We start from the raw sequence: 18,881 nt of genomic DNA on the forward strand, positions 1-18,881 counted from the left end.
AAAATGAAGGGGTTTTTTTGCTTATCAAGGTAACGACTCTGGCCAAAGAAGCTGAAAGGAATTCATATCGCTTAAGCTGGGGCCCTGAAAACTTGGACAATGTGGCGCTCTCTTCCAGCCCTATTCATTCAGGGTGAGTGTATCAATTAGCATTATACTAAATAAATAAATAAATAAATGAGGAGTAGAATACCTGCAGTGGCAGCAGCTTCAGCTAATGCTTAGTTAGGAGTTAAATTTTTCTTCATTGCCTCCTAGAACTGGCAATAAATTGTTATGATCACTTAAGTTCTGCCAGTCATGCAAGTCTGAGTACAGACTTGTGGAAGACTATCCAGTGGAAGTCAGTGTGTTGATGCCAGTGAGCCCACTGTCTAGATTTGAGAGGAATGAGAGGGAATTCACAAACACGCATGTTCATCTGCGTGGGTTTTATGGAGAAATCACAAATACAGTGCTTGTTTAAAGTTAGTGATAATTGAGACCAATGGCCTAATCAGTCCAGATGGTGAGTGCTTCCCATGCTAATGAAGTAGTTTAGGTAAGCTCCAACTCTAGGTTGTCAGGATTACTAATAAAAAGCTAAGGATTTTAAATTACCAGAAGCAAGTAATATTCAGGCAACCTAAAGACTATATGGCTTACACATATTTGGCCACTATGTTCACGTATCCTCACAGTTGATTCCTTTGTAAGTCTTTGCATTCATATAAGCTCGTTGAAATGGAACAAGATGGATTGAAATGCAGGCCCAGCCAAATTCATTCTTATAAAGGTTATCCTGCTTGGCCTCAAAGCCTGTGAGAGCATTAGTTTTAAGTACTCTTACTTGCTGTGTTTTAAGTAATCTTATTCTTTACACTGAGTTCCACATTTGTGTCCTGCCATCAGATTTGATGAGGCATGTACCTATGAATTCATAATGAAGTGCTGTCATACAAAGGCATTTCATTTCCATGGAGCTATGTCCCATGTAGTACTGCTGAACATCATGAGAAAGACTTCTTGTTAACCTCAAATGAATTTACAACAATCTTTAGTCTGCATCTTTCAAAAGTAACACTGGAGTCCAATTTGGAATGACTGGTGGTCCTGGTCCAGAAGAGGAACAATATTGTCATAACTGGGATTGTAAATTAACTAATTCATGGCATATACGGGAGGTTTGTATGTTAGCTGGTAGCTGTTTATTTGACTGTGGCCAGTGTTGTTTGGATTTGTTTTTCCTGAGCTCTAAAACTAACAACCAAAATGAAAATACTTAACTTGCACAGCACATATATGTTAATGCATATGCCATGATCTAAGCTTTCAAATTGTTTTCATGGCTTATTCTAACCCTAAATAGTTTGCAGGCTTTTTCCAAAGGATGTATTACTTTTCACTTTCAGAAAGATAGGTCTGTACAGTGATTGCTGAGGATGAATTAAATACTTTCCAGAAGATTAGTGTTTGTTTCTTGGATGTGCAGTCGTTTTGTGTTTTTATCCAAAGAAAAATTAGTGATATTTTAGCTCCTCTTAGATGACCAGGATGCCAGTGGTAGAGTAAGAATATCTAACTTCAATAGAAACGACTCCCTCTGCAACCTTGTATGAAATAGTAATATTTAACACAACACAATTCTGTTCTTCTTTTTATATATCCCAACTAACCTGCCACTAAATATTTTAAAAAGACACCTATAATAACAATTACTCAGCCTTTGGGAAAGACTGCACAACACTTCATTTTTATCTTGCTTGGATTTAGCCGAGTCATTAAGTTATCATGTACTATAAACTTGTGAGGTGCATCTTAATTGCATCTTCTTTTGGAAAATACATTGCCTACTAGAGTTCCAGTTGTAACACCTTATTTTAAAACTGAAACAACTGAAAAAGTGCTATATACATAGTTGTTGCATTCACTTAGCTGAAACAACAGACACATTTATAATTTACACCCCTTCTGTCACCTACAGCCTCCTTCATATACAGACAGGCGCCATCCTTACTAGGTTCTTAGGAACTAGCAACACTGTTGAAATTTCAGTTGCATGCCTTGAAATAGTATACTTCTATTACAAAAGAAAAGTCTTTACTTAGTGTTTGAAAACAAATGCTTTATAACATTTTTAGTGGCCTTAAGCAAGGATATGGTCTTATGTGTTTGCCCAAGACATGGGATATATATTGAATTTAGACCACGTTTTTATAAAGTAATTCATCAGAGAGGTACTGGGTAGTAATTTATTTGGTGCAGATCATCTTTATTTTGTGCTCTGTGCAATCTGAAAAAAGACTAACACTGCTTTTGCTCTGCAGTACTTCAGTGGCTAACCCCAAATTGTTGGGTTCTTATTGAGCTCCCCTTGTAGGGAAGTGTTTCTGTTAATCACAGTGACACCCACAGGCAAAGGGATGAATTTATAAAGAACTGTTGTCTTATTGATATGGAATTTCATAGGCATATATTTCAACCTTTGTATAACTAACCAAAGCATCTCCTACATCTGAAATTTCAGAAGGGGAAAACATTTTAACCTCTCTCTAAAATTTAAATAGAATTATTGTTTCAATATGTAGATAATTTCATCAATGTGACATAAGAAAAGCAAAGTCTTTGGTAAGAATCTCTGACAGCCATTTCAAAACCAAGAAATTATTCTCTTCTAAGGGGTAACACTTTTTTGGTGCACACAATCTCAACATAAACATCTGGTAATTTTACACAGTTAGCTGTTTCTGAATATTTTCGTACGTTGGCTTAAAGTAGAAGTATAAATTCCTGCAGTTTTATAATTTTCCCAATTACATTTAAACCGCCTTTCAGTAAATCAGATTTGCTTCTTCTGATAAAACTGTGAGATCCTACATATTCAGCAAAGTTAAAGATCTTTCAATACGTCATAGATTTTGGATGCTATATATCCAATAAGGTAGAGTTTTACTGCTTTGCTGATAATATTAGGGGATACTGTGTATCCTGTTCAAGTATTACAAGAGACAGAAGTAATGCCTACATAAACGCAAGTGTGTTTCACAGTTTCAATCTCATACTTCACAATATCCTATTGTGGAAGGGCATATAATATTTTCATTAAGTTGGAAGGCAAAACACAGTGAACTGAAAGGTTTCTTTTCACTTGCACCATTTAGACATTGTTGCCACTGTTATATTCTTGTGTCTTTATCATCCACAGTAGTTAAGTGTGAATGGTAAAGATAAGGCTGAGTGCAATTGTGTGATTTTAAAGTATAGATGATGTGCAAAATTATTATGTTGTGTTTCGTACCTGAGTTCTAATGATATGGTGAACAAAAGCTCCCAATTTCGTTGTGTTAGATTGTATTACTAAGAATTTTCATGACACATGAGAAGATATGGTAGATAAGAAGAAAGGCAATTTTGTCACATTGTCAATAACATGGCACTGAGAGCAAGGAGCTTTAGGTAATGCTCTGATACTAACTTGCTTCTGTGTTCTACAGCAAGTTAGGCAGCAGCTCTGCAGTTTCTCTGAGTCTAATATGGTCATAATAAAATTCCTGTTTAATGAGAAATATTGATTTAATTTGATGAAGAAGAGATTAGTCTGATAAATAGATGATCCAAATGTATCAGTATTTGCATCTGATGAAATGAAACAGCTGGGCTTTTATTGGTGAATTTACCTTTCTGGAAGTTGTTGCTTCCATCAATGAAAAGGGGAAAAAGACAAGTGAGTCAGCAGCTGAAACACTGACAAATAATGTGAATTATCATTCTTAGCTGCCTGTCTGCAAAAAAGGAGACTGGATCCATGCTAACAAGGTAAACAAAATATGTTTCAAGTGTTATATTTTGAATCTATAGTATTGTTTTCTCCAATGTGACATTCATTTCCTAGAAATCGTCATGGAAACAGGACCTGGCAGCTACCAGCTGAGAGTCGTTTTTAAAATACGCAAGACTAAACGATTTCAAAATATATTGTAGCCTTTATGAACCTCTATTCAGAAAGTTACAATAAGAAAAAACAGCAGGTGTTTCATTAATAGCAAATCTCTGTTCATGTCAATGGAAGAAAATGGCAATGGAGATATATACGTAATAAAAAACTGATACCAAAACACTAACTGGGCAGCACATGACACTTTACTAAGAACATAAACAGTTCAAAAGAACATAAACAGTTCAAAGTTTGAAATTTGTCGTTCTGTAGTGCAGAACGAAAGGAGGACAAGAAACATGTTGAAGTGGAACAAGCTAGAGGACAGAGCAGACAGATAGGAAATTTGAAGAAAGGAGAATCATGATTTCCTGTGTTATCAGAAGCACCGGATGGAATCACCCTAGATGCATTACTTAGGGTATACCATGGTTCAAATTTTAAATGTGCATACCTAAGCCAAGCAGCATTTCCCCTAATCTCATTCTGAAAGATTTAGTCAAGAATCTAACTGTACAGTTTAGGTATCTGACTTGCAGTTTGAGAATGTATGTAGAGAAACCAGCTCACTCAGTTCACTCTAGCTTTACTACCATAGCAGTAATAAACATTTATAACCAAGGTTGTTTATGTAGGCTTATTTTCCATGCTGTCTTTCATCTTCTCATGATACATATATGTTCATATTCTTAATTCAGAAACCTGCTTTTTTTCCAGTTTTTCATTATTTCATTTAGCTCATTCTTTTTTCTTTTTTTTTCCTTCTTTGGGGGAATGTTAAATTATCTATTCTGTTGCAGCTGCTCCTCTCCATGTCTTGATCATGACAACAGCAGGTGAACTTCTGCTTAATTTCTTTCTTTAATATATTGCTCCTGCACTTCTCACCCACCATATTTATCCTCCTCTCTTACCTTACTTCAGGATGCTTTAGTGTTTTGATATTGTGTGTTAGCTGAGAGGAAAAAAAAAAAAAAAGTGCTCTGACTAGGAATAACAGTTATAGATGTTGCTGTTTCTCTTCTTGTACAGCTAAGTGTCCGTTTTCTCCCATCTGCTGTTATGTCTGCTATAAGGAAAGAATACTAGGCACATTATAGGTTCATCGCAGAAAATCTTAATAAACTTCCTATACATTCCTAGATTGTTTTAAACCTTGATTTAGTTAACAGTAAATTTGCTCTATCAGTGACATAGTTTAATATAATTAAAAAAAAATCCAACAAAAGTCATTATAAATAGTTTCAAGTATCATGTCACAAACTGGGCCTTTCAACTCACTTGTCTCTATGTAAGAATATTGTAGAACCATTCTCTAGGCCATATTTTCCAACTTTTGCAACCCTATTGAAACTTGCGGAATAACAACAGTGTATTTAAAAGGTGAAACTTGACCCAGTATGTTTAAATTTTTATGCCAAGTTCCATTTCTGTGTGTAGCTTTAGTTAATCAGTGGTTGAATCACTGACACATTGCGTTCTGCTACACAGAATACCTGAAGCAGTATCTACCTAAAGGAGATTATGTTCACTCAGTAAACTGAGTGTATATTGGCGCAATAATTGTTCCTATCCTTTAAATATGACCAAAGAATAGTGAAGGACTGAAATGTTAAGCTGCACAAATTTATTAAATTGCTAAATAAAAAGCCATACCACAAAACTATGTTTTTAGGTGATATTATCTCATCTCTTTATAGTCAAATAATGCCATTATTATCATTGAAGAGAACATTGATGTAAGTTATTACTTCTAGTGGTTTCCTAGGTAGGATCATGCTTTTTGTCCTCCTAGACTGTTTTTTTTTTTGCCTTGTTTATGTATGGTGTAGTTACAGCCTGACCCAAAAGCACACTGAGTTAGTGAATGGCTTGCTATTGACTTCAGTGAGAACTGGGTCAAGGCCATTTCTCTTAATTTCAGATTTTGTATCAGTTTCCTTCTCCAGTTGAACACTTCAGAATGGCTGAAGCACCCTGATTGTTTCTGCTTTTTCACACTGTGACTAACACTGAATGCTGCTATCTCCTCGTTTCCCCACTTTTAAAAATGAAGATAACGTACTCAGAAAAGTTCTCAAATGTGTCTACAATTGATGTAGCTCAGTTGTAGCTTTTTCATCGTTTCCTGCTACTTGATGAGAGCATGTGTGCCTGCCCAGCTACTTTAAAAGAATAATCATACCTGAACTGACCATATGAAAGTGATGTATTGATTTTGCCTATTCAGTTTTTGTGTGTTAAAAGAACTATTGCCTCTTCTAGAAAGACACTTCATGATGCTATGTTTGCATGGCTCTTCAAATGATTTTGCAGAATGAGAAGTGTGTTTGAGTGCCAACATGCTTGTATTTGCAGCTACCTGGAACTGTGATTCTTCTGCAAAACCTTTTACATAACAGTGATTCTTTTCAAATCGCAAAAGAACTATCTTCTCCTTCCCACCCCCCATGTTGACATAGCCTTTTTTTATTTTTTTCGTTCATTCTTCTATTACTTTTTAAATGAACGTAGATACAGAATAAACTATGTTAGTTCCGTACAAAGAAAATCAGCAAAGGGAGTAACTAAGGATCACATTTGAAATAACAAATATTTCTGGGAACTACACCACAGTTTTTCATCTTTATAAGGTGGATAAATGCATATATTGTCTGTGATTTGTTCAAATGAAGCCATTAGAATATGGATTCATGTTCGTTCTGCTCTGTGTAGAAGGCATGGGAACAGCCTGAAAGAAAGTTAGGAGCCTTTTGCATTTATTTCATTGATTTGTCTATAAAAAGCCCTTTATATTTGATTGCCATCTTGATAAATCTCAAGAAAGCTTGGTATCAATCTAATTTGCAAAGCTGTGTAAGCATCAGAGCAGGATGTTGGTGTCATGCATCATTTTTCACTGCACCTTTAAAATTTCGCCAGAAAATTAAACTTACCCAAAAGTTCTCATGTCTCTTTCTACAGAGAAGGTTTGTCTCGTCGTTGCCCAAGTCACTATTGACATATATATTTTGACTTTGCTGCTTTAACCCTTAAATTGCTTTGATTTTGAATCATCATTTAGTTAAAATATGAGTTCTTACAATGGTTGCCAAAATAAACTGTCAGTGCTAAAGAAGGATGCTTCCCTTATATATAGTTATTATAGGAAGCATATCTAAAGCATGATCTGAGATAGACTTTTTCTCATGTAAAAATACATGCAAATTTGCTCCACATGCTTGATCAATCAGTTCACCTCAAGATTTTGACCATCTTTGTTTCAAATGGCTCAGAAGAATGCTTTCAGAAGTTTGGAAAGCTATCCCAGAAGCTTTCTTCTGCTTATATTGTTTTCCCTCTGCTCAATTTTACCCCATCTCTCCTAACCATGGTTAGTCTCTGCTAAGGTTTTCCTTCCCCTGTTATGCCATTTTTATTCCCTTCTGAAAATTGTAGCTATTACATCTTCATAGCCTTCCTGTAAGTTAGTTTTTCTTTTACATTTTCTTTAATTTTTAATATTATAATAAATTATCATAGAAGCCTGTCAGTAATATCTACCTTCCTAACTTTTTAGGATCTGTCCTTTCCTCTCCCATTCTGGTGATAATCTGTAAGAGCTATCTGATTCCCTGTAATCCCTGTTATTATCATCTGTTGGTTTTTTTTTTCCTCTTTTTTCTTCCTTGAACTCTTCACAGCCATTTTTGTTTCTTTTTAATTACCTCTCTCTCCATTCTCTGTACGTAGAGGGTTGGAAATGCTTGTACTAGTGCTTCCTGCAATTGGAGCATGGGGTAAACTCTTGAGTTTCCTGACGAGCCAAAAGTCACTTTTTGTAATGTCCAGCTAGCATAAGCAGAGGGTGCCTGAAGCCCTTTGCAGACAGAGGTTGTTAGAAAGAGCGGAGAGGAAAGATGCAAAGAAGACTGAACAGGTACTTCTTTGTTATGGCTGGAAACAGCACAGCAAAGGAAAGCACTGGCTCTGTACATGCAAAAGGAGAACTTTAGCAGTCCTAAGCTGCAGGGGGTATATATGATGTTAGGGAAACACATATATTAGTATTATTTTCTTCTTGCCTGTGGGAATTTACAGAGAAAAGGTGCCACTGACGCCACTGATGTCTTTATCTGCCAATTATTCATGCTAGCTTTTTTTTTGCTTAGTTACCTACAATCTGTTCCTACCTCACTCTTGTCACTTAACATAATCTAGCAAAAGAAACATGGGGGAGGGGGGACAACAACAAAATAATTAATTTGCATTTTACATTTCCTTTACATTAGTCATACCATTTTTTTCACCTTCCTAAATGGAAAGTTTGTTTCTGAAAACAAATTTTATCATGTCATGCATTAGTTTTGTATAAATTATTTTTATATTGATATGCAGTCCTTCAAATGGTCAGAGCTTTTCCAACTATGGAACAGTAACGTCGTCATCCTGCTGTCCTATTGCATAGCAGATAAGCAGAAGATGAGACATGAAAAATGCTTTGTTATGAATTATTTGCTTGACACTAATGCATATGAATATTCAAAATAAGCAATGTGACTTGTGCTGGTTTACAAAAAAAGGGATGAAAAGAAATTGAATTAAATAAGTGGATGAAAAATAGATGTGGCAAAAGTTTGGGGGAAAAAACAGGATCGTATGGTGAAAAAGAACATACTTTCATGTTCTATGTCAGCTTTACAAATCCTACATCAGTATATTATCCTTTCAGGCTTTTATGCCACTGCCCAGAAAGCTTTTCCCCTTTCGTTTCTTTCTTTTGCATTATATTCATGATAGTTCTTGCTAGTTCTCCAAAAGTAGTTTTTCTGAAATGTCATAATAGTGAATAGCTGATTTTTGCAAACCAGCTCCTCCATATTCAGTATGATAATTAGCACCAGCCTTTCCCTGCTATCTTCATTCTAGGCCATGTTTGTCTGTATTTGCTACCCAGCATTTGAAGGGTATTTGCTGTCTTTTATGATAGTTTCAAACTCATCTAGGAGTCAGAACCTTCCAGGAATCTCCCATATCTGGAAGTCTGCTTGAGCAATATGGCACAATTTCATTTTTTGAAAGGTAATGTGATGTACATTCCCTCTTAGCCAGATTGTATCTCATTATTTAGTAAATACATTGCATCTTCTGTATGATAAGAACAGTGTTTTTTACAGTGTATAGTAGTGTCCTACTCCTTTTATCCTAACTCCTGTTATCTCTGTGTCTGCCTTCCAATGATAATTACCTTTGCCTGTTTTTCCATTCTTCAGGGCAATAGCTTTTTTCATTGATGGATGTCAAGGACCTTGCTCTGATATAATTTGCTGTTAGACACATTAAGTAAACTTAAACTGAAAGAAATAGTTGCCAGTTTAATTAAGCCCTGAATCAGCTATCACTTTGCATCTCCAGTGCTTACTGGAGACAAATGCCACACTCAATTTTTAACTGTTCTGTATTAGACTCCAAGCATTCCAGGTATGAGGACTTAGGGTGGTTTTTGTTGTATGAGGTGAGATACCAGCCTGTTGCAGACAGAATCAAAAACTACTCTTGACTGTGCTTTCACATTGGTTCTATGCCATAGGCTACTTACCTGAATTGTCCACTATGTGCTTTATAAGAGGGCACTACTGTTTCAGTACTCTGCTTACCTTTTAGTTAGTATGAAAAGAACTATCATCCAGAGAAATAGCACCATATTAAAAATAACAGAATTCATTACTGTGGTCAGAAGAGAGACTATTTGATTTGGACCCTTACTTTATGTGTATATATCTTCTTGTAGCAGTTCAGTGTTTTTGGCGTTTTTGAGACACATGGGGAAATAAACTAAGGAGGATGTAAGAGGTGAACTAATGCTAATATTTCAGTGACAGACAGGAAAAGAAGATGATCCTGTTGTTAAAATTTACAATTCTGAGTATTACGTCAATAGGGAAAATAAATGAATCATAAGAATTGTATTCATGACAGCTTACTCAGTGAAAAACGCGCATGTCAATTTAATTCAGTAAGTGCACTCATTAGCTTCTGGTAATTATGGGGGTAGTATTTCTGTTGCTTATAGTATTAGTACCAAAATGTGAAATTCTTCTTCCAGAACTCAGTGTTACTAACTACCTTTAAAGCATCCATTATAATAGAGACTTGGACTGGTTCTTTGAAACATAATTCAGAAACACTTTGATAACACTATTTCATACATTTAAAGCAAAATTATAAAGCAAGTTATAGAGCATTTTTGCAACAATTGAGCATTTAGTAGCTCTTAAGCTCGTCTTTCATCTGCGCTTTAAAACGTATAAAGTATGTATTTTATGAAGGAAGCACCTATTTTTCACCATCAGTCCCCAGAAAATCAAAGCTGTAAATTATTTTCATTTTCTTTCTTTTCACCCTTCTTAAAACCACAGAAACACCAACATCTAAGGAATGAGATAATGGTGTACTACCCAGACTTTTACACTAAACAAAACCTAGAGGTATATGAATGGTAGTAGACTAGGAGACTGCATGTGTGAGAAAGACTGGCATCCGTGGTGCATGGTGTGCTTCTGACTGGCACTTGTGGCTCCTTCCCATCATCCATTTTTCTGACTTGCACGGTGTGTTGAGTGTTGTGTTTTTCCAGCATGTGGAATTACTTGTAGCTGTGTGGATAATGGATGGATGCAATGTTTGTTGCACAGAACGGTCAAGGGGACAGTGGAAAAATGCCTGTGTTTGTAACTCATGTTATAAGGGTTTTTCTCTATTGCAGGTCCTTCAGTAGCATTTGTGTGACTCCCCATGTGATGACTCTATTTTAGTGGCTAGAAGTAGGCCTGATATTGTTCTTCCTCATCTACTCTTGACATTCCTATACCACATCAGGCATGATCTTCAGTAATAAACCAATACAAAATTTAAAGTAGTTCTATACGTTTCACAAGAATGCCCTTAAACGTTGTGACAAATCTATCAAAGTCTACCTATTGGTTCTATATGTGACTTAGAGAAAGCTCAGCTTATAAGAAATTCCAGGAACTGCTTTTTATTCCTTTTAAGGAATAATAAATAAATAAGATCAATTTACCTTGAGCTAGGAGAGAGTTTCTTGTAACTGACTTTTTGCATCTGTAAGCTTTCTACTGGGGCATTGTAATGCTGTGCAAAGTAACACAGAAAAACAAAAATCCGTAAATAAAACTCCTATACAACAATTATAGCTATTCTCATTCACCAGAATTTGTCTTCATTTATTTTATCTCATATGAACAAACAGTAAAGGCATGTTGGGTTATTAGCTTGTCTTTTTTTTTTTTAAGTCTGTTCTAAGCCCTGATTGCAGTTCAATTCTTTAATTTTATTAAAGATTCCTTTAATAAATCAAGGATTTTTATTGGTTCTAACTCTTACGCACCATTATCTTTTCCTAATCTATTTACTGCTGCAAAGGGTAAGGCAGAAAGTGAGATATCTAAGCCTAGGCTGCTATACAGTCCCTTTTTTCTAGTACATTTTGCTGTCTTAAAATGTTTCTTTCAACAGTCTTACTATCAAGGGAAAAGTTCTTTAAGAGGTTATTAAAGAGATAGGGAGATTCTTGACATAAATAGGTGCTAGCTCCACTGATGTATTAAGAATTGTATCCCATTACTCCAGAATGAAATTTGATTTTTTTAATCCAAGAACATTTGTCTCTTAAAAATTATAGTTTATAAAAAAAACTAGAAAATTATATAGAGTAGCCTAAAAAGAACCCCAAACCAACATCTCCAATCAGAATTGGCTTTATTATTATTGAGTCATAAATCATTTTCTTCAATAATATGTATTATTTTTATAAAATATGTAAATGGTGCCAACTTTACGATATAGATGCTCACAGGTACAGAGTAGTGATATTTGTACTTGACTTTAATATGTACATAAACATGTGTGCATGCACACACGTGTATATTTATTAGTGTCTGCTGGTATATATCAACAGTAACATTGTAAAATAAGACTCTTCACATGATGAACTCTTAGATAGCTGTTGCCAGTTTAAATAATAAATAATGTTAGCATAATTTATTGCTCCACATTGGAAAAGGGGAGTTTGTAATTGTATGTCTTGAGAAGGGGCTATATTTACCTACGTAGTTTGTTACGTATGGAGAGAAAAAAGCAAATGAAACATAACCAAACGAATTTTGATATGCTTCTGTATCTATTTTTTTTTCTGACTTTTCAGCTTCCTGGTTAGTTTCATGGTGGATGCTCGTGGTGGTGCCATGCGAGGTTGCAGACACAATGGGCTGCGAATCATTATTCCTCCACGAAAATGCACTGCTCCAACGCGAGTGACTTGCCGGTTGGTCAAACGCCACAGACTGGCCACCATGCCTCCCATGGTGGAAGGAGAAGGTCTGGCCAGCCGCCTCATTGAAGTTGGACCTTCTGGTGCTCAGTTTCTTGGGTAAGGGGTGCCATACGACCTGAGTGAAAATGCTCAATATATTTTCATCTGTTTGCAAGTTGCACTGAAATGGTTCCTCTTTCAAGATTTGAGCAGAAAAAGATGTTTGTAGCATATGGTTACAAGCCAGTCATTTGAAATGCAAATCGATTGTTAGTTAACAGTTCACATAGCTTTTATTCCTTTTCCTTTGAAAACTGCTATTATAACCACTAGTACTAAGGTTAACGTGTTTCCTTGGATGTAATTATTACTCAGTGTGGTGATATCATAGTGGAATCAGCTCACTTTGCAGCTAGAAAAGGCAGTTTATAATATATTTAAATAATTTACATATAAGGTATGAATAGCACAGCACTGATCTAAAGCCCAAATGTAAAGCCTGCTACATAACACAAGTTACAGCTTGATTATTTTAGAGGTTTGTGCTATCAAAAATTTGGACTATCAGGGAAGCACCACGCCTTTGATTTTTTTGGGGTTGAAATTGCAAAGTCAAGCAATAGGATAAGCCAGGAATTCTTTGGCAGTTTATTTTGGCCTGTGCTGCAAAACCCATAGAAAGATCAGTTCTGTGTCTACTGCTGAGCTCATTTTAGCAATTGTCAGCTGAACACAGCAGTTACCCACATTTTTTTTTTTAAGTTGTTTTACCCTATCAACTGTGGCATCCAAAAGTGGATTGAAGGAATCCCTTCTATTACAATAAATTGCTTCACTCAGAAATTGGAAAAAGAGCGACTTCATAAAGGGGAACAGTTTAAATCCACTTTGAAACAAACCAGTTGCTTTAAAATCCTATCATAACAGACAGTCATTAGAGCCATGATCTTGGGTAGTGTTTTTTCTAAAGGCCTAAGGAAAGAGAGAAAAGTGGGTTAGTGATTTTTAACTGCCCACAGCTTTTATATAGAGTGTGAAAGGAGAACATACCCAACACATGCTCTGGCTATATTACTGCTGCTACAATCTGATAAGAAAACAAGAGCAGTTCTGAAACACTGAGAATGTGATGCTAAGAGCAAGCCAACCATTTCCTATGATAGGTAGGATACTTCTTAACATCACCAGTAACAGCAAAGAAGCTGCCTAATCAGATGCGTTTTCCTAATCATTCTTTTCACATCCTTGTCACTTTTAGAGCAACACAAAAAGAAATCTAAAGAACAGAAGAAAAATTATACTGTCATATTCAGTTTTCCCTTTATCTTGGTCACACACCTACTGACCCTAAATAGCTCTCCCTTTCGTTTTCGATGGTTTCTCTGCCTATTGAGGACTTCTTATCTGAAAGACCTGGATACAGTACAGCTTTGGTTTATGTTCTCAGAGCTTTGTTCCCTTCCAGGTGGCATTTTTCTAGGTGGTGTGCTGGCAGTGAAATCGGAAAATTGCTATACTGTATTCACTAAGGTGCAAATCCTGTTCCCATTGAGTTCACTGCCAAAACTCCCACTGTCTTCCTGGAAGCAAGAAGAGATCCTAAATTAATGGAACTCGTTTTGCTGATTTTTGTCGCCAAAATGTCATTGCCTAGGGTGGAACCTTATTCAGTGTATGACCTAATTCCACTCTGTGGACCAGACAGTGGCACTGGCATTCTGGCAAAAAAAATACATAAAGTTTATTTATGTTCTTTCTTTCACTGCTGCTTTGGATGTACTCAGTAAACTTCATCTGCCTACGGCTCCTCCCCCACTTAATGAGGGAGAAAGCTTGGTCAGCCGAATCCTTCAGCTGGGGCCTCCTGGGACCAAATTTCTTGGGTAGGAGAGACTTGAAACAAATTGATGGATGCTGACCTCCCCATTCTTATCCTCCTTCTGCAATATGATTTTTTATGTCATTACGCCCATGATATTGTCCCTTTCTATGATTTGAAATTTTGTATACCTAACCTTTAGTGGACCATTTTCAACCTTTGTGGTATGTGGTTTTGTTTTGGTGGTATGTTTGTATCTTTTTCTTAAAGTACTGTGGCCTTCATTTTTGTTTTGGCATGAGATCTTCCTAGTTATGTGCTTGATGTCTGTAGCAAAGCAACCTGGATTTGGACCAAAAAAAAAAAAAAAAGAATCTACTGTAAATTAAAAAATTTTTTTTGTATTGAGGGCTAAATAATCAATAAGATATATGTTGGATACCACCAATATAATAGAACACATGACATTTACTACATACATGATAACCTGTGTGAGTAGACTCATTAGAGAAGTGTATATACAAATATATTTATATTTCTCTCTTACTTCTAAGAGTGTGTATGAATATATATACACATATTTAAATATAGATATATTATATGTACACACGTGTATATACATATATATATACACACATATACATTGATACGTATATTGACATCTGCTAGTAAGGAAGCAACAAGGCAAATTCTTATCTCCTATACATTAAAAAAAAAAAAAATCTCCTCAGCCATTCTTTATCTCTCCCAGAGTGTAAATCAAGAATAAATCCATTGGAATCTATAGAATTACAATGAAGTAAAATTGGCACAGGACATAAATTGCCCACTGATTGCAATGAAATTATCCTGATTTGCACTAGTGTAAGTGAGATCAGAATTTGTCCCACTGTTGATATTTGTTACAGTAGATTCTCTTTGAAATGAAGTTGCACAGGTTAACCCAGACAGTAGTGACAGCTAAAATGAGCGTGTTTTTTATGAATTTGCAAAACAATTCTTAAATTTCCACTTAAGCAATATTATCTTAACAAATGTCATTCACACTGTGAAAGAGGTGAATGCACTTCTCATCTGTCCTTCAGCATTAACTGGATCCTTGTAAAAATCTCAGATGTGCTAGTGACCTACTAGTTTAGGATTACACCAAAGTATTCCAGAGAAATAGGTAGAATTCCAGGTCACTTTGTAGCAGACTGAATAGAGTTGCTGTTAATCCTGTTTCTTCCTTTCTCCCATTCACATTTAATGCGCTGTGTTGCTGTGCCAGGCCTGTGATTGTGGAGATTCCCCATTTTGCTGCTCTGCGTGGGAAAGAGAGAGAGCTGGTGATCCTGCGCAGTGAGAATGGGGACAGCTGGAAAGAACATTTCTGTGAATACACTGAGGATGAACTGAATGAAATTTTGAATGGGATGGATGAAGGTATCCAGTGGGATATTCTTTTTCTCCCCTCCTGCATTATTTCTATAGCTGGGGGAGATAACATTTAGCATTCTATTTAACACCTCACGTTTGATCGTCCATGAGAATCTCCATCACTACATACTCCAGATACTTCATTTCAGTCATACTGGAGCATAATAATTTTCTTAGTACACAAGCCAGTATAAGCACTGTGTACTTGAGCTTACCTCCCTTGCGTGATCTACTGAAGCACTGGAACAAAACAAAATCTACCATCATTAGGGAGAGAACAGATGCTAAACTTGTGTTTTCTTCTGTCCCCTTTCACAGTGTTAAAGTGAAAGTTTCCATAACAGGTGGCATTCCAAAACAAAACAATTATCATATTAATCCTTTCCAAGTAGCTGCATTGTGGGAGCAAATGTCAATCATGGATACTTCTTGCTTCTGAGAGAAGAGAACGGACTTGGGCTGTCTAGGATCTGCAGAATTTGTTATTAATTTTATGCCTTTTTTAAAACAAAAATAAATGAGGCAACTCACATACTTAAAGATGAACTCATACTTTGATACTTTTTTGATTTGGGGTTTAGTTATCTTGATGCTGCTCTGGGCCACAATGTGAAGTAGAAAGAGGCTTGGACCAAACCCTCTGCTTGTGTGCCTCCACATTTTGGGAAAATTAACAACTTATTCTGACTTTGATGTCTTAAGCTCCCTTCAGTTAGTTGTTGAGTCTTTCTGTATTCCTTTCTTGATTTCTCTGTTTTAGCTGAACTTTAAATACTGGGGTTTGTTTGATTTTTTTCCCCTTTGAATTCTAGACAAAGTGCTTCCATAAGTTGCAGTTAAACTGGGAAAAACTTTAATGCGCTTTGAAGTTTGTTTATGTTGCATCCATGAAATTCTTGTTTGCTGACCATCTTCTCTTTTGCCTCAGTACTTGACACTCCAGAGGAGCTAGAGAAGAAGCGTATCTGCCGCATTATCACACGGGATTTCCCGCAGTACTTTGCAGTGGTGTCCCGGATCAAACAAGATAGCAACCTTATTGGACCTGAGGGAGGTGTGCTGAGCAGCACTGTTGTACCACAAGTGCAGGCAGTCTTCCCAGAAGGGGCTCTAACTAAGCGAATTCGTGTTGGCCTCCAGGTACAATGAAACAATTGCAAGGCTTATCTTTCCTTTCAGAGTGCAAAATTACTTTTTCTGTACTGGAGAACCAGAATATTCGGCTGATAATTTTGTACACTGTTGTCTAGAATGTTTCTAATTAAAAAACCCCCACAAAACTAAATGCAATAGTTAACACAACTGGTAGGTTTGGGGTATTTCAGTTTATTCAGATTCCTTTCTGTAACTGTCTATATGGTCTTGAGCAAAGCACTCAATTTTGATGATGATGATACTAGTGTAGATCATACAGGAATTTCTTAAATAATTCTCAGGAAAGACATCAGAGAAGTAGGAAGTGCTGTAATCTAGGTTACTTAATGTACAGTTTCTCAACATTGAGTGAACCTGCCTAACAGTTCACTACTGCCAGGTGGGGGAAGTTCTGCTCCCCTCCCTTCTGTTTCATCCCCACCTCCATCCCTGCCTCCAGCTACATGCATCCACCACTTACTTTGACCAGGCTATTGTGCTTGTTGAATTCCTCTGTGAACAGCTGATAACGCAGCTCAGAGGTAGTCCTGGAAGAAAAAAAAAAAATCAAGAGAATAGTTTTTCTGGTGGTTTAGTGAGTTAAATTAACCCAGTAAAGAGTCTGACAAGCACCAGGAAAGAGGGTAGGATGAGGACAAAGAAGTGCAAAAGGGCTGCAAAGGGAAAGTCTCCCCTTCTCATTGGCAGTCAGTTTTTCTGTCTGAAGATTTTCATGAGAAATTGTACCATTTGATGGAAGATCTTTAGGGTTTTATGGCAATGTACAGACCCAATTCTTTACATATTCACTGTCACTGTTTTCAAGGGACTTATCCTGTTACTGTCTTTTGCTTTGGAAAGGCCCAACCTATGCACTCTGAACTTATAAAGAAGATTTTAGGCAACAAGGCTACCTTCAGTCCTATAGTCACACTGGAGCCCAGGAGAAGGAAGTTCCATAAACCAATCACGATGACGATTCCCATCCCCAAAGCCTCCAGTGATGGGATCATGAATGGTTACGGAGGCGACACACCTACTTTAAGGTTACTATGCAGCATAACAGGTAGGATACATCTACTATACATTTTTTTATGCATCTTGAAATTGTAAAACTTTGTGGGTTAAATATGTTAAACTTATTATGCATATGTAAAGCTTGGTGAAAACTTGACTGAGGGTGAGAAGGCGTAAAAATAAACTACTTTCCAAGCAATTAGTTTATAGCAGAAATAACACTTGCTGTTTGGGCTAACAAGACATGTATTGCAGCCTTTTGCTTTCTTTTTGCGGGGGGGGCATTTTCCTTTTAGTTTCTTACTGAGAACCAACATACTTCTGCCTAGCAGCATAAAAGTAATGCAGACATAACATTTCAGTATGCTTCAGAGAAAAATATTGGGGTAAATCACTTTAAACTTGGTCTAACTCCAAAGTGATTACCATCATGTCCAGTCTCAGTCAAGAGGCAGTAATGAGCTGTATGCATTTATCCTATTTAGAAGTTAGCATCGAGTATCTTTGTTAATGTTCAAACTGATTTCAAATCTCAATCTGGTGTAAGATGCATTACAGGTTGAGCTGTGCCAGTGAGTCATCAGGGAGGTGGGATGGATAGGTGCTTTTACAATTTCTTGACGCAAAGGTGTTAATTAGCTGCTGAAATACCAGAGATAACATCTGGTCAACAAAGAGACATTTGCATTTGCAAGAAAATGAAACAATGCTTATTTAAATTAAGAAGAGGGGTCCCCTCTCTGAAGAAGAATGGAGGAACAGTAAGTTTGTTGAGACCCTCTGGAAAACTTTAAAAGGGAAATTGGTTACAAGAATGCTTCACTAAAGGGAGAAAAGAGGTATTTTTTGGAAAGGGGAGTATTTCTTAACTGATACAGCTTGGTTTAAGGTATGCATAAAGACTGAGTCATGTGGTCAAGTGGATATCTAACATGACAGCTGTATATGAGAAGAGGGAGAGGCTCACAGATGTTCTGACTTAGCCCTGCTAGATTAAGTCTAGTTTTTCCTTCAGTTCTTATGTGTTTTATAAATATTTATAACTGTTGTTAGAAATAAATACTTCTATTTCTGTTTTCTGTAAGCTCAGTGTGATTTTAAGGTAACTGGAAAGCAACCAAAATGTGAGGTTGAAAAACCTGAAAAAATAGTTTAAGTCCCCATCATTCATTTCAGAACATCTGAAGGGTGACAGATTGTGACCCATTTTCAGATGTATGGGACAAACAGAAAGCTGGTAACATCTGTCGCACTGTCATGCTGTGAAG

General features: G+C 36.4%; 1 protein-coding gene across 1 annotated transcript in view; it reads left to right on the forward strand.

Moving 5' to 3' along the window:
- ANK2 (ankyrin 2) overlaps nucleotides 1-18,881 on the forward strand; it is a 181,939-nt gene that overhangs the window by 110,383 nt on the left and 52,675 nt on the right. Inside the window, exons 27-34 of the mRNA XM_067297629.1 lie at nucleotides 30-133; nucleotides 3,754-3,795; nucleotides 4,714-4,749; nucleotides 12,117-12,341; nucleotides 14,009-14,107; nucleotides 15,314-15,468; nucleotides 16,391-16,602; nucleotides 17,458-17,662. Coding sequence (XP_067153730.1) covers nucleotides 30-133; nucleotides 3,754-3,795; nucleotides 4,714-4,749; nucleotides 12,117-12,341; nucleotides 14,009-14,107; nucleotides 15,314-15,468; nucleotides 16,391-16,602; nucleotides 17,458-17,662 — 1,078 coding nt within the window. The remainder of the gene's footprint in view (nucleotides 1-29; nucleotides 134-3,753; nucleotides 3,796-4,713; nucleotides 4,750-12,116; nucleotides 12,342-14,008; nucleotides 14,108-15,313; nucleotides 15,469-16,390; nucleotides 16,603-17,457; nucleotides 17,663-18,881) is intronic.

This window comes from Apteryx mantelli, chromosome 5 (assembly GCF_036417845.1).
Source record: "Apteryx mantelli isolate bAptMan1 chromosome 5, bAptMan1.hap1, whole genome shotgun sequence".
Classification (NCBI taxonomy): Eukaryota; Metazoa; Chordata; class Aves; order Apterygiformes; family Apterygidae; genus Apteryx; species Apteryx mantelli.